Source organism: Harpia harpyja, chromosome 1 (assembly GCF_026419915.1).
Source record: "Harpia harpyja isolate bHarHar1 chromosome 1, bHarHar1 primary haplotype, whole genome shotgun sequence".
Taxonomy (NCBI): Eukaryota; Metazoa; Chordata; class Aves; order Accipitriformes; family Accipitridae; genus Harpia; species Harpia harpyja.
Genome location: NC_068940.1, coordinates 86,701,901 through 86,718,501, shown reverse-complemented (window position 1 = coordinate 86,718,501; position 16,601 = coordinate 86,701,901). Strand labels below are relative to the sequence as shown.

Genomic DNA, 16,601 nt, shown 5'->3' with positions numbered 1-16,601 from the left:
CAACAAAACAGTAGTGGTTACTCAGACAATGTTCATGGAACAGTTCAGAAAAATCTACCTTAACATGCTAAAAATATTTTTTAAAAAATTACAGCTGATTCTGTCTGTAAACTGAGTTTCCATTAGGATTAAAAGACCTTAGGTAATGAAATCCCTGCACATCAAGTCGAAGAACAAAAATACCTTTATTTTTAACAGACATTATCTATGTATTCATAGCATGTATGTTCTCCATAAAAATGCCATGTAAAACAGTGTTTTTACAATGTAGTTAAACCAAGGGAGAGCACACATTTCAACATGCAATATAGCTCTCTGAATCTGCGTTTAACTCCTTTGCAGTGGTCCCTCCAGAAGGAACTCTGGCAGTACAAAATTTCTACAGCCATTTTTTATGAATCTTGATGTAGCTTGTTCACCTACCTAAACTGTTGATCAGCATTCTGAATTAATCCTATGAGATATGATTTCCATTTGCCATTTTTTAAGATCTAAAAAGAAAAATGTACTTTTAGTTAGTGCTTTCTAATATTTAGTAGTTATCTAATATGAAAAAGTGTAAATTTTGTGCTAGGGAAGCAAACAGATGAATACACATTGTATAAATGATCATGTGTAGTCACCACAGAGGACCCCTGTTGAAGTAAATACCATACAACACATACTTTTGGTTTATTATCTTTATTGCTGCTTTCCCAGTTTTGGCTGCATTACTGGTATGATCAAAGCTTTCAAAGTTGTGTTCTCAATTTAAAAAGAAACAAGGAAGACTTGAGAAAAATTTTAGCATAAAATTTTTTTTGTACTTTCCTGTTCTTAAGCAGCCATGTAATTCCCGTGTCTCAAGCTGTCTGTCCTCTCCTCCTTTCATATCCTTTCCCACATAATAAAAGCAAGCATCTAATAGTGTGAAACGGAAAGGAGGTTGTGTGGCTGCTTTGGTATTAGTAAACCAAACAGGGTTATGGCAGAGGTTTGAGGCAACATCCATGCTATTAAATTGTTAGTATGCCCCTGCCACAGCTTTGGCATGTGCCCATCAGAACTGTCTCAGGCAGCGTGTGGGCAGTGCCCTTGAAATACATGAATAGTTTTGATACCTGTTGCAGGAAAACTAATTCATGAAGGTCCTAGTTCATCAGGCCTTGACGTGGACCAGGCTAAACCTTTCTTTGAAAAGTTGTTTTGTTCAGCAACATGATGTGGTATGCGACCATCAGAGCTACACTGGCAGTAGCCTCACATCTACATGTAACACTGTATTCTACAATATGATATTCAGATGAAAAGTAACCACCCTGTCAAAAGGACGGTTTTCTCAGTATACATCTAATCTGCCTGTTCATTGCTCCTTACGTATATTTGGTCATGGGCAGAACTCTAGATTAGAATATACAAAAATATACCCACCCTAGTAAATGGTGAATTCTTTTGTATTTATTTTCCTAAAGAGGAGCTCTGCTCTGTAGAATAAATATTTTGTCATTGAACATTTAAATCTTCTCTTAATAAAATGTAGTGGTATTATGCAACAAGCACATTCCCCTGTACTTCACAAGCATATGCAGCAGGATATATAGGCCATATATTGTATAACATAGCCAAAGTTCCTCTTACACATTTCCACAAAAATTTTCTTTCACTATTACTTCCAATAGTAGCAAGATCTCCACGATTGTTTTTGCAAAATGTTCTGGCTTTTTCCATAGAGGTCTTTTCTGTGCTGAAAAAATATTGTTTGTCTCCTTTTATAATCCAGCCATCTTCTGTGACTTCATACACTGCAACACAGAAGAGGAATCTCTGTATTCTTCACAGTTCTTACACAAAGCTGGTGTTGTTACATGATACCACTCTTTAGATAAGAGAAAACAAGCAGAAGCTTACCAGCAGAAGGACCCTGAGGTTCTGGTTTCAAAGGTGTCCCTGGAATGAAATGGGAAAAAAATGAAGATGTAAAATGTTTCCAAATGTTGAGCCAGTATAAGTGTTCAATTAGTGGAAATTATCTTAACGTCTATCAATTTTTCATATGTTACATATTCAATGCAGAATATATTTATATAGTATCTTTGGTGCAGAGAAAAAAATGGATGTTCAGGGAGTAACAGATGCATCACAGGCCTACATCTCTATCTTGGTAGATTTTTGGTAAGTGCATCTTGTACATCCTGAATGTTGCCTAAATTAGATGACTGAAGTTAGTCTGAATGAGTACTTGTTTTTGCAAGAAAACTAAAGAGTGAAAATACTTTACTTCAGTGTTGGTATACTTTGCACAATAATAAGAGATTCTTCATGGACATTGTCTTGTATCTGAACAAGAAATTCAAATACTAAACAATTTTTTTCTTCAAAGGATTTTAAATTTTATTAGTATTCATTTGTTTATGAAACTTTTTTTTTCTGTGAAACTACTTTGTGAAGAATCACATTTGACTGAAAATCCACCAGCTTTTCACAAATAATTTAAATTAAAAATTTCAACATCACAAGGAGTGGAATATTGGAGCAATGTTTCTCTAAACGTGCAAGGACAAGAGCTATAAAAATGTAAAACAAATGTCACCTTTATAATTTTTTTCCACAGGAATTCATGGTAATGTTTGTGTTGCTGTAAGTGTAATTACATTAAATGAAGTGTGTGACACACATGCTTGGGTTAAAAAAAAAGTCATGTCACCTTTTAAAAATAATCTCTTGTGTGATTGGTTTAAAAGATTTAAAAGAAAAAATATATGTCTGTTCTGGAAGTACAAAGTATTATGACTATTTCAGCATCTTTCATTATGACGTTATGCCCTGCTGACTAATGATGCTCATTTCTTCAGGCTATAATTTCTGCCATTCATACACTAATAATAATTAACAGTATATGACTACTGTTGACACTTTTGCTAATGATTTTTCGTTGTGGTGATCATGCAGGTGAGGACTTCCAAAGGAAGTTACCAGGAAAGGTATCTATCTTCCCAACATCTCTTTGAGATAAATGTCTATGACTATTACTTTTTAAGTATAAGAAGCTGAGACAACATGCCTTCATTAGAATCAGATTATTTTGAGTGATAAACCAGCACAGAAATTATCTTATTTAGAAAAGTATCAGTTTAAACATTAACCCTTACTGCTTGTGTGAAGGAGCCCAGGGAGCCATCAAAGCAACACTTCTGTTAGTCTTAGAAGTAAAATGTGCAAGTCAGTACAAAGCTATAATTGATTCGTCTCTTATTTCGCTGAATATCTTTCTCAACGGTAGTTACATTTGGAAAAAAAAAAACCCAAACAAACCAAGAAGTATATAAACATAGAAGATTTTGCTATTAGTATGAGAGGAAGATGTAAGCCTGCCTATTGTCTTAAAGTATATAAATTTTGAAGCTTGGATTACCATCTTTTCATTATGGCAAGCCTGTTGTTACAGGAGTTTCTTTACATGCCATCTTACAAAGAGAATGATTCCAGTATGCTGGTAGTCTTTTTTAAATTAGACTAGGTGACTAATGTGTCCTTGTGTCGCATTCTAGCTCCATCTGAGTGGAGGAGTGAAGTTTCACTTCAGAAAACATACGGAAATTTAAAGTAATCCTTTTTTTTTTCCACATTGTAATCCTCTCGTTCTTCCTCTTTGCCCCCTTTGCCCCCAACCTGGAAATTCCCTACAAGTAAAAGTTGCAAGAAACGTACAGTTTCATGTCAGTCAAAGCTTCACTTTTGACAAAAATCTGCTTTTGTGCAGGGCGGTGGAGTTTACCAGATAAGCCATTGAGGTTGCTTTCACCTTATTTAATATGATTCTATAATTACATAAACAAGTATATTTTCAGTAAAGCTTATCCTATAATATATTTTTTTAAATAAAACAAAAAAAGGTTTATCATTAACAGTTGAAATGTTGTATTCTGAAAGTATTTATATGTCTCAACCTATTTTTCCTTCTGCAAAATTCCTGTGAAATCAACCAGATTTTCTACCAGCATGTGACTTGCAGAATTTCCTGTTTTGATAGAATGGGATTCAGTTTAAATTTCTTCCTAATGTGAGTTTAGAGTAAAAAGTAACCTACCTTTCTTTATTTCACAAATCCAGTTATGACTGTATTCACAGTGCACCTTAATCCATGACATGGAAGACTCTTCACTGATTGCTCCACAATATTCAAACGCAGTATTGTAAAAATAACCATTTTTCTTATAATTCACCTACAGAAGAAACATAGCTTTGGTTTTTATTCTTTTCATACAGGGGAAAAAGTTGTACTCTGGAAGGAAAGAGTAGCACCGAAGTTTCAAACCGCTCCTTACTTTCCTCCTATGGCTGTGCAGCTTATGTGGGCTATTAAATTAATACAGTCACTGCAAGAAAAAGGATGGGTTTACGCAGCATTTAACAGACTCTAGAAGTCCCATGAAAACTGGAATCAAATGAGGTTATAAATCAATAGCAGGGGAAAGGAACATGGCAATATATCACCAGAGACCAATAAAAATCAGGAGAGACCTTTCTCATATATTTGCCACTTAGATAATCATCTCTGTAGCTGTAACTAGTACTCCATGTTACTACCATTGTGATGGTATAACCTCGGGGTTTATTGGCCTTTTTCTCTTCCAAACCGGTATGAAGAATAATGATTTAGAACTACGCAGTGGCAAGGTAGACATTTTGGGGAATTCTTATACAACTTTCATCCACACAAGTCATGGAAACAGCTCCAACAGCAAAAAAGTCAGAACAGAAAGAAACTGGCAAGGTCAAACACTCACCGGTGATCCATCACTCCAGGAAAGCCCACCATCAGGATCCAAACACTGCAAACCTATCCAGAAAGGCTGAGATGATGGGGATTTTTTTCTAGAGTGTGAAAAAATGTATCATGGAAGAAGAGAATGTATGTTGTTAGCTCTGCTACATTTTGCAAGTTACATGGGACAATAGCTCTCACGCTGAAGACTTCAAATAGAGTAGAAATTTTTAAAATAATGAAATGCTGTTGGCGAGCAAAATCCCATTAGCAAGTAAGTGACGTTCATGCTTTAAAATTTTCTACTTTGCAAATAGTTGTGTTAAAAACAGAGCACATTTTTTTTCTTCATTGATGTGATTATAGTGTTCTTTGAGAAATGAAATGTTCAGGTTTGCTGGAAGTCACAATTTAGTTTCAAAATGGTTCAGTGAACAAACTTAGAAATGGATCTGAAGGAGAAGCATTCAACCAATTTGGTTGTTGGATTGTTTTTTTTAATTTAAAAAAATTTGCAGTTGATGACAAATTTTAGGAACTCCAAAAATGTCTTTGAAAATGGTACCCATATGAAACATTTTCTCAGTTCATTTTCTTATGACTATGATAATAAACTAATTTTCAACTAATTATCTCAGGAGCAACTCAAGAATATTATCATTATTCATATATAAAGTATTGTTACACCAAAATATCAATTATTAGATATTTTGTTTACTTACATTATTAAGTTTTCTATCACTGTTTGCTCTTCTTCACTTCTAATGGCAGCCAGATCTCCTCCTATTTCTCTGCAGAAATCTCGGGCTTCAAGCCATGTTTTCTTTTGGTTTTCTTCTCTCACAAAAGCCTGTAGACACAGGTAGAACACTATGTTTACAGCATATTAAAAATAAATCTGCTGACTGCCTTGTACAAACAAAATAGGAAAACATTCCATTACATATATAATATGGATTAAAGAATATGCTAATTGGATAACCTTACATATCACTCATAGAGCGATAACTGCAGTGATTTCCATGAACAGTTGTGTAAAAGCTTACTACATTTGTGCAATAACGTGCCATTCTCTGAAGTTTAGACGCCCTATCTGTTTGGTGCTGTTCTGTCTCATGAGTAGGATTACTGGAAAAAATAATACTTACTCTAAAGCATGAATTAGTGCTATTGCTTGTATCCCAACCCAAGGGACATTTGGAATCAGAAACAGTTTCAGGAGCAAGAGGAAGAGTGATTTTTTCAGCTAGTTTTTTGCAGAGAAATTTTGCCTTTACTTCACAGTTCTGAACATCCCATAGTCCAGCTGCATTTCCAGTCCTTAGGGCAACACAACCAGCTTCATTCCCTTTGTGAGATATAAAAGAAAGTTGGAATGTGTTTTAAAGTAGTTACTTTGGCATTTTTACAGCTCATGTCATTCATTTACAAAAGACTTACTGAAATATTAAGTATAGTGTCTGCTCAAAGGAGGAGCTTTGCAAAAAGAGGAGACCAGCAAGCGGAGTCCTTCATCATCTTCCCTCCCCTATGAAAAGCTTTACTAGTGCATGAACCACCCCTTGCATGCCTCTTCCCTATGCCACTCACTGCAAGGATTTGGCAGCCCGTCGCCCAGGCTGGAAGGGATTTCACCCTTTCCACTCAGTTTGATTTTGCTCTTGTAAGCAATGAGGAGGCAGAAAAGAAATATTTTCATGGCATCATAGAAAATCCTAGAATCATAGAATCATTTAAGTTGAAAAGACCTTTAAGATCATTGAGTCCAACTGTTAACCTAGCACTGCCAAGTCCACCACTAAACCATGTCCCTAAATGCCACATGTATGTGTCTTTTAGATACCTCCAGGGATGGTGACTCAGCCACTTCCCTGAGCAGCCTGCTCCAATGCTTGACAACCCTTTCGATGAAGAAGTTTTTCCTAATATCCAATCTAAACCTCCCCTGGCGCAACTTGAAGCCATTTCCTCTTGTCCTATCGCTTGTTACTTGGGAAAAAGAGACCGACCACCACCTTGCTACAACCTCCTTTCAGGTAGTTGTAGAGAGCAATAGGGTCTCCCCTCAGACTCCTTTTCTCCAGACTACACAACCCCAGTTCCCTCAGCCGCTCCTCATAAGACTTGTGCTCTAGACCCTCCACCAGCCTCGTTGCCCTTCTCTGGACACGCTCCAGCACTGAAATGTCTTTCATGTGGCGAGGGGCCCAAAACTGAACACAGTACTCAAGGTGCAGCCTCACCAGTGCTGAGTACATGTATCAAAAGATGCTCCTGTTTCAAAGGCAGAATGTTCCTATGTGTCATCATGTATGTGTTTTAGCAAAGGTGGGAAACAGTTTAGAATGACAACACAGAAAGTTCCTTAGTAGCATAAATTTAATCCAATGGCAGAGTACCAGGCATTGCCACGTTCCAGTTGGTGTACAGAACACCTTCACCAGTCACCCACTTGAACATCCCTTGCTCTTCTGTGTCTGAGAGACCAATCCAAAAATACTTCTCAGAGCTCAGGCCAACGAGGCTGGTCAGGTAGGCTTGCTCATATCTGAAATAACAGGAGTCAGATGGGGATTAAGTCTAGCTTTGCCTTTGTCTGCCATTTCTCAGCATCCTAAACTACACAAGAGTAGAATGAATGGAGTCCCCATTAGGTTCCTTTTAGATAGAAATATGTTACTTAACTGGGTACCAGATGGACTAGCTTCAATAGCAGGTGAACCTGTGCTATACTGAAAAACTGCTCCTTACAGAACAGAAGCAGCTGTAGTCTGTTCTTTCAGAGTAAAGTACTGTATTTATTGATTTTTTTTTTCCTCAGAAAAATGATATTCTGTTTTTCTGGTTTTGCATTTTTTCCCAAAAGCTTCTCAACTATTTTATAAAATTCCAATATTACTGCATCAGATATACAGTTTTTAAACTCTTTTTGTACCTGTCTCTTATACTTGTTAAATAACCACTGCTCCTTTCACAGGTTTTCTTTGCTTCTGAAAAAGTTACAGAGGTATGGCCAACCAGGTAGCAGTAGAAACCATGTCTTTCCCAGCCCTGTCAAGAACATGTGAAATGTAAAAGTAAAAAAAGTAAGTAAAAAGAGCATATGCTATAGTGCTTGAACTTCAATGTACACCCTTAAATCAATATATTTTAATATAACCTAATGCGATAATGTATTCATTTGAATTACAGTGGACCAATGGAAATTAAGCTTAGTAAACATCCAGAAAGAAGAGATTTAATACATATGAGTCCCCCGTTTTTGACAATTAGTAACTGATAAATTTTAACAGATAAAAAAGTCAGAGGCACACAGAATGGAGTCTGTATTCAGAAGCTGGTGAATAAAATACTTCCTTGCTCAGAACTGAAGATAGTAGTCTGTGTTATAGTGAGATACTGACTCAAGTTTCCTGATGCTTCTAGGCTAAAAGAACAGGAACAAGACTAATTAATTGATTTAACTCATCAGCTCACCTAAAGTCTGACTGAAGAGGTGGCATAAAAATTATTGAAAAGCAAAATCCTCAAAATTTTACAGCTGAGTTCCAAGCCACTTTTCCCTTCTGTACCAGCTCAAGATTTGCTTGCTGCAACCAAAGAAGGTAAATAAAATCTGTGTTCAGTATTTGACTGCTGCCTAGTTCCATCTAGCAGAATGAGTCTCAGCTCTGTCCCCGTATGGGTTTGTGGGATATGTTACTAAATATAGAACAGTAGTAAATAGGAAAGTAAAAAGAGAGAAAAAGAAGAAAAAAACCCAGTAGGATACAATAACTTGTTCAAAACAAATTCACTCATAAAAGCAGTTTGATTGTTTTGATTTGGCTTCAATTGTGAGATTTGTCATCATCTTGCATCATGTCACATAGTCCAGAAATGGTTCCCGGTCTCTGCTATGTCTTAGATAACCACAGATGGTTGTAGAACAATATAACAAATATGCAGAAAACCTCAGTAATGGCTTTAGCCTCTTTCACAGACAGTTCTGAGAGATAATGGGCCTGACATTGACAAAAAAATTTCAAAATAACTTTCTTTTAAATAAGGGAATGTAGTGAAAATTATCACCCTGAATTTGATGTACAATCACACTTGTTAGGGGAAAAAAAAAAAAAAGATAGTTTCAATGTCAAGTGGAGCTTGTGAAAAAAATGGATTTTTGCTGACCAGATTCTTGGTTACACTTTCTTCTTACCTTCAGGCAGGCAGGATCAGTCTTTGCTGTCCCAGAAACTCCTTGTAGTGGGTCTCTTCTGCAGATGTAACCTAACTTTCTATCACAGGCACTGTCTGCCCAGTATCCATCCTAAATGCAGTTTGGGAAGAGGTGAAAAGTAGTGAGGCAGAACCTGTTTCCTTTGGAAATAATACTGATTTTTTTTTTTTTTAAATATTGTTTCAGTGGGAGAATACAGATCTGTACTTTTTAATGAATTCCAAGTATTTGTGCTTAACTGTGAGGTTATGTTAAGCTAAGTGTCACAGACAGACTGTTAAGGTTTACTTGGCATATAATGTACACCCACAATCAGATATGAACATTTATCTAGTTATCTCTAATTTTAAATTTAATTTAGAACAACCATCTTTCTGAGTGACTACAGATGCCATTTGCTGATTTGTTTCTAAGTTGCATTCAAAAAAACTCTAAAAATGGAAACAAAAATCAAATAGTATAGTGCTACACAAATGTGGAATGATTCTACCTCTCCTGCCATAATGACACAATCTTCTTGCCCATTGATTGCATGGGTTGGTTCTCCAGGCAACCATTTGGTATATGTCACAGGAGTCCCATCACTCCACTCAAAGTACATTTGAGTGTTGAGGTCATTCAGACCAATCCACAGCTCATCCACAGCTTCTAAGAAGAGAAAATCACCTGTGTTAGTACCCAAGTTAAAACAGTCCATAGGAGCAAGATTTTGTGGAGATGAGCTGAAATTGCCATGTTGTTACAATACAAATTCATCTAGATTAAATGGCAGTGGAGTTTATTTTAAGATCTAATTCACATTCTTCTTTCAAGAAGTTAAAAAATGAGATACCAGCAGGAAATGAGATTCCTCAGCTTTATCAGTAAAAGTCCATTACTGTGTCTGCAGCTACAAGGTGCCTGAGGCAGATGATAAACCCCAAATACTGCAGTAACTAGAGCTGTTATTTCCTTCAAGTGATTTCATGCAGTGAAAAACAAATGAAAATCAAAATGAAAAGAATGAAAAAGAAAATGAAGAAAGCACTAATGATTCCTCTTGTGGTTTTTTGGTGTTTGTTTTTTTTTAACCTGTCTGTGGGCTTCCCTATAAATATTCATATCAAACAAGATTTTTTTTTTTAATCCTGTAAGATTTCTACTAATATAATTCTCCATTTGTACCAAACACTGCCCTGTAGAAATACTCACTGTAGCCAAGCTGAGACAGTACGAAGCTATGCTCCTCAGGGTTGTGGATACTGGCCAGATTGCCGTTGCTCTCATTGCAGGAAATTAGGGCTTCTCTCCATACTCTGGGGTCTCTATGAACCATGAAACAGTGATCTCCATAGGGCAACCATCCTTCTGGGCATTTAACAGGCTCTGCATCCCGTCAAAATCAATAGATATTTCAAGTTTTTAAACAGTGCAGTCTAGAATAACTGCAATTACATTTGAAATCAGTTAATTAAGTAATTAGAATGAAAATTGAGTGATTATAAATAAGCAGTGCTTCTATTCATTCCTCATACATATAAAACATTTTAGTCTGTTTGCTGTTGCACACTGTACTTTTACAGAATACACACTGCATTTAAACAAAAGAGGAAAATAATGGAGCCAGTGGTTACTGGGCTTCACTAGTGTGAAATATTCGCTTTTGGACAGAGGAATATTTTGGAATTCCATATATAGTGTTTTCACACAATATACCCCACCCAATTATGTTTTGCATATTTCATAAAGGCATTATTACTGTAGCAGAAGTAATTCTCTGCACACATGGCTTTCCATACTAAGTCTCATTAAATAAATCAGAGGAAAGCCATCTGAAGGAGCTTGCTCTTTTTTGCCATCTTTCTAGGTCACAGGCAACCCCACCGATAAGGTGGTTTGAGTCTATTGGTGCCATCTTTTCAAGCCTTCAGTGATGAGCCTCCATGTTTTCATTAGAATGCACTGCAGGAAGGGTGAGGCATTTCTAAGTTTATTTTCACATCCATGCAGTCCATGATACTTCTGTGATAGTGTATGGCTTAGACCAGTGCCTCTGGAATTGCGAATAATAACATGAAATAAAAATTGCTTGTGTGGTTACTGGGTTCCAGGAACATTTCCAGTATTTACATGTGTTTGGTTAAAGAAATAACAGTATGCTTTGTTCTGTGCCACTCATCAAAGCAGAGAAAATGACAGTGCTTTTTTTTTATTTTAAATAGCCATGAAATTTCATTTTAGTGACACAAATTCTGTCTTTATCAGACATACCTGATGGAAGAATGAAAGGATCTAGTGTGGAGTTTTCTTTTTTACAGATATAGCCAACTTTCAGCTCACATGGCTGGTTTTCCCATTTAGCATCTCTTCTGGGATTTAGTACTGCACAGAGTTTCTCAGGCTCAGGCTCAGGGCTTCCTTCATAGAATAAAAAACAAATTCTTTTTATGTAGCACAGGTTTTATGTCAGCAGCTGAAAGAACAATTTACTTCCAGCCTTTTCGTGTGTCAATTATGGACTCATGACTTCGTTGCTAGTTATTTTTCTACCGGAGATAAGGAAATGTAATTTAAAAGTACCCATCAAAACATTTTTTCAGATGCTTGTTGCATAATTCACACTTTCTGCCATGTTTGATTGCAGAATGGCTGTCTCAAAAATAAGACATTCCTATAAGTTCTGTGAAAATTGTTGGCTTGCACAGAAGAGAGACTAAACTTTGAGCCTGCACTGATGGAAAGGCTGCAGCAAGTCCTTTCCTTGCCCCCGCCCCTGCTCTTTAATCAGGCTGTGCATAGGGGCCAGTCATACAGCCATTAAGGAACATGTAGTTCACAACCAGTTGCAGAACAAGTTATGTTGTTGCCCAGTCAGTAGATGCTGGACTGAAGAGTCCAGACATTGAAGGGGTACCTGGTGCTGCTACAGTTGCAGTGCTGTGCACAGAGTATAGGAAACCAGAGTTCATAGTTTCACAGCTCATGAAACATCTAGTTTTATATACACAATTTGTCAGGACCCAATTATGCTAATAGGACTACATGATGAGCCTAAACCAGTCAGTTACATTCATGAAATCAGAGGACGCAGTTCAAGCTAATATTTTGGGGCAGGAATGCAGTAAGGTAGCATCTTAACATAGTTCATATTCAGACAAGGAATTTTACAGATGTGAAGAGAGAAGATTGTTCTTCAGAGTAAGAACCATCAGCTGCTACCAATAAAAAGAAATTTCAAAACCTGAAAATTAGAGTTCTAGCTCTGCATTGTAGAGTGAATGAATATTATTTGTTAAGAATATGAGACAAAAGCAAAATGCCACCGATCTGTGAGTTATGTTGCCTCGCAGCTGAGTAGGGAGTGGTGGGAACCTAGATTGGACAAAGCCTGACAGGGTAGGCTTCCTCTTTATGGGAGCATGTTAAATGACTTCTAGTTTCTAGAGCTGTGTTTAGCAGAACACAAAAATAATAATACGGAATTCCTAAAGTAAAATATAAGGCATCATCCTTTTGGATGAGGTATACCAAATCACATGTGAATACAAATTTCCTCATTTCTACAATGCCCTTGCAGGGCAGTCTTTCCTTTCTATGTCAGGTTCTGGACCAGCAGCTTTCAGTGGTGTGCTGGAACAAAAAAGTTCCACTCAGGCCTATGCAGAAAGGTCCTTTCTGCATGTCCCTTCAGCAACTTGGCAGCAGATTTGCTCCGTGCTGCAAGGAGAGCCTCCTCACATGCCCTCACACTTGCTCTGTGTCTCTCCTCTGCCTACCTCTGCAACCAGCCCTCCAGGAGGTTCACCAGGACCACTGTCCTTGGGGAATGGGCAGTGTTTTCCTCTTGTCAGAGAGTTCTACAGTGGGATGACTGGTTTTTTTCTTCCCCCCAAAAGATACAACTTATAATAATTTTGCAGTAAACTGGAAATCTGTAGATTAACTCATTGTAATAACAACCATGTGGGGATAGAGGAACTCCAAGGGTTTGGGCTGCTTGACCTGAGAGCCAACAGCTCCTCTTCTCTGCAGGACTTAAGGAATTTGACTAGCTCAGCAGAAGGTAGAACACCCTCTACCAGACTCAGCAACTCTGGGCTTTCTCTTCATCCTCTGTGCTAGATAAAAAACAGGTGGCACCTTTGAGACTTGGGGAAGGCTAAAAGATGGAACACGCGTGCATTTATTCAGCAAGCAAACATTCAGCATTTGCTGCAACCAGCTGTTGCCATGACAATCATTAAGTGACTTTCGAAGATAAACTGCCAATGCTGTGAACTCTATTTACAGTCTGTCTTGAATGTTAAAGAGGAGAGAAGAAAAGAGGAAAAGCATAAAAAGTGAAGGGGAAGGTTTTGCAAGATTGATGCTCACTGACAGCTGAGTCCTTGCAGGATGCAGGGTCTGATAACCCATGTGAGAGTTGAAGAGACACAGAGGTTTTAACTGACTTGAAGGCATTCCTGGTATGCTACAGCTTGACTAGTGCTTTTCACTTTATCTACTTCTGATAGAAGATGAGTTTATTCAACTCTTCCGCTTGAAGCTGCTTGTGATATATCCAGTGAAGAAAAGCATCATCCTCAGCTTTTTAATCTTACATATCTCATAAGCCTTTCAACTCCATTTCTTCATGTTCATGGGGAATACTACAGGACTGTAATTAATATGCATTCATCATACTGGTGGGAAATATTAATTCCAGAAACTGTTAAAAAAATTATTACTACCTGGTGCCCAGTTAAAGTATCTGAAGGGAATGCCACCGCTCCACTGCCAGCCACTCTTGAGATTCAGACTGTTAAGCCCAATCCAGAGAGAGGATCTCTTGCTGTCAATCAAATCTAGGTAACCAAAATTGGTGAATTCTAATGAGACTTGTTAGGAAATGCTCTGCATTTTCAAAGTTTGGAGGAAGATAATAAAACTCTGCTTAGTGATTTCTAAATTCAGTACAGAATCCATGTTTACTGGTAATAAACTCTGAGAGTTTATTCTGTAGATAAAGGGTAGGGAATGGCAAAAGACTATTTTGCTTATTAGTTTATCTGAATTTAATGCTATTCTACAATTATATGTAAGCAATAAGGTTTGAAAACTGAAACACTGACTTGCTATTGTTGATATTTATGTTACAAGTTTGCTTGATTGTGATGCAATTGATACAGAGCCTTCGTTCTACAGAGCCTATGCATAAATCCAGAAAGTCTTTAGATTTTTAATAGTGTTTTGCATAAAATTTGTATGGTATTTCCAAAAATCTATTTCATTATATATATGTGAAGCATACTGATTTCTTAACACAAAAGTCATATAATGACTGCCTCCTATAATGCCACTCCTTCTGTAAGGTCCCTTTCTGGAACCTTCCTGGTGTTTTCTGATCTTGAGCCAGCTTTTGCTTAATTAGCTGGGAATTCTTAACTTTCTTTGAAAAAAAAAAAAAAAAGAAATAATTTCAAATGGCAATTCCACAACTTACTAAAGTTCCACCTGTAAAAACCTTAATATACCGTTAATTGTGCTATTTCTCTAGCACTACATATACCCTTTTTACATCAGCTGTTCATTGTAATGTGATTAAAGCACTGAAACATTTGTAATCAGTCAAAAAACCTTTGACACTCTTTTTACTGAGTCTTGCTTATTAGTTCACCTGTTAGATACATTTGTTCATGTATCTCTGTGACACTTAATAATTCTGCGTTCTGCTGCTGGCAGCTCTTCCTTGCTTGGTGCCACGTGAGAGCTGACTGGTAGTTTATCTGGTAGTAGGTTCCTGTCAAAGGATCTGTGCTCCAAAATCTGTCATTGTCTGTGTGAGAGAAAGGAGATTTAGTATTGCAGTTTGTTATAAACATCTTACACAAAATGTTATGAGAAAATTTAACTGCAAGCTTACTTGTGAAATGAGATTCGGGAACAAATAAGGCTCAGACCCCCAAAACCCACAATCCTCCATTAGCTTGCTCTTTCTTAAGTAAAAGAGGGTTTGGCATTGACGTTAGCAGAGATGGGCCTTTCATCCTTTATTTTCAGTTTCCCCTGTCAAATCTGATAATCTCCAGGTGAAAAAAGATAGTGTAAAGAGATCAGTAAAGCAAAACTGCACGTTGGTCATTATCTACTCTGAAAACCTGTTCAGCAGCTCATAGGCTATGCCGGAATTAATTCTTGGCTGAAATACGACTGAAATGCAAACATTTTCAATGATGGAAAGTTTGCTTTTCAAAGTATGCCATCATTAATTACATTTGCAACACTACAGGCTTGGGGAAGAGTGGCTGGCAAGCTGCCTGGCAGACCTGGGGGTGTTGGTCGACAGCCGGCTGAATATGAGCCAGCAGTGTGCCCAGGTGGCCAAGAAGGCCAACGGCATCCTGGCTTCTATAAGAAATGGCGTGGCCAGCAGGAGCAGGGCAGTGATCGTCCCCCTGTACTCGGCACCGGTGAGGCTGCACCTCAAATACTGTGTTCGGTTTTGGGCCCCTCACCACAGGAAAGACACTGAGGTGCTGGAGCGCATCCAGGGAAGGGAAACGAAGCTGGTGAAGGGTCTAGAGAACAAGTCTTATGAGGAGTGGCTGAGGGAACTGGGGTTGTGTAGTCTGGAGAAAAGGAGACTGAGGGGAGACCCTATTGCTCTCTACAACTACCTGAAAGGAGGTTGTAGCGAGGTGGTGGTCGGTCTCTTTTTCCCAAGTAACAAGCGACAGGACAAGAGGAAATGGCTTCAAGTTGCGCCAGGGGAGGTTTAGATTGGATATTAGGAAAAACTTCTTCATCGAAAGGGTTGTCAAGCATTGGAACAGGCTGCTCAGGGAAGTGGCTGAGTCACCATCCCTGGAGGTATCTAAAAGACACATACATGTGGCATTTAGGGACATGGTTTAGTGGTGGACTTGGCAGTGCTAGGTTAACAGTTGGACTCAATGACCTTAAAGGCCTTTTCAACCTAAATGATTCTATGATTCTATGATTTTTTTAAAATGTATTCCTTATGTCTACTCTGCATGTGGTTTAGGTAATTGGAATTTAGAAATTGTCTTCTGAGAGCTCACTGTTAGCAAAATTGTTCCCTGGGCAAGTGCTAATAAACTGTGATTACAACTTCCCCTAAATTCCTCTTTTGTTGAGGAAAAGATAGTGAATTTCTTGAACGAGTCATTAGATGAAAAGTTTTCTATTTTTTAGTGTGTTTCTTTATTGCTGATTCACTTCAGACTTGTAACATTCTTTTTTAATTGTAGACTCAGGTTTTAGTGATAGGGTCCCAACAATTCTTTAATGCCAAATACTTCATGTTTGCCAGTTTATATAGTGAGGATGTTCTGGGATTTTTGAAGCTACTGCATGCAACATTGCACCAGGAAATAATTTTCAGTAATATCAGTGAAAATGGTGCTGGTAGATGGTGGTCGATAATGAGTTCAACCTGGTTTCCCAGTGCAATACTCTTATCAAAATGCCAAATAGTGAGTCTGTGGTATAGCACTGAAAAATTAGGTCTGAGGCAGCATTTTTAATATCTTCATTAACACCGTATTTTGATGTTCATCATCCTGCACTCAGATGCACATACATTTATCTGTTGAGATAACATTATCTTGTAATGTAATCTGAAACATTACAAGGGAAAGGCTGATGATGCTGCTATTT

The 16,601-nt window shown here is 37.6% G+C and overlaps 1 protein-coding gene across 3 annotated transcripts in view; it reads right to left on the bottom strand.

Moving 5' to 3' along the window:
* The window catches only part of LOC128149002 (macrophage mannose receptor 1-like), a 34,495-nt gene that overhangs the window by 13,668 nt on the left and 4,226 nt on the right, over nt 1-16,601 (bottom strand). For 2 of the 3 annotated variants that reach the window (XM_052803631.1, XM_052803653.1), the window contains exons 4-18: nt 14,599-14,757; nt 13,673-13,786; nt 11,214-11,360; nt 10,155-10,328; nt 9,454-9,611; nt 8,943-9,053; nt 7,680-7,795; nt 7,144-7,292; nt 5,893-6,092; nt 5,467-5,594; nt 4,767-4,854; nt 4,067-4,202; nt 1,888-1,926; nt 1,618-1,781; nt 424-491 (exon numbers count right to left, since the gene is read on the bottom strand). In XM_052803631.1, the coding sequence (XP_052659591.1) occupies nt 424-491; nt 1,618-1,781; nt 1,888-1,926; nt 4,067-4,202; nt 4,767-4,854; nt 5,467-5,594; nt 5,893-6,092; nt 7,144-7,292; nt 7,680-7,795; nt 8,943-9,053; nt 9,454-9,611; nt 10,155-10,328; nt 11,214-11,360; nt 13,673-13,786; nt 14,599-14,757 (1,951 nt within the window). Of the gene's footprint in view, nt 1-423; nt 492-1,617; nt 1,782-1,887; nt 1,927-4,066; nt 4,203-4,766; nt 4,855-5,466; nt 5,595-5,892; nt 6,093-7,143; nt 7,293-7,679; nt 7,796-8,942; nt 9,054-9,453; nt 9,612-10,154; nt 10,329-11,213; nt 11,361-13,672; nt 13,787-14,598; nt 14,758-14,844; nt 15,352-16,601 lie in introns of those variants that run through there. The other variant, XM_052803642.1, reaches the window with a different exon arrangement.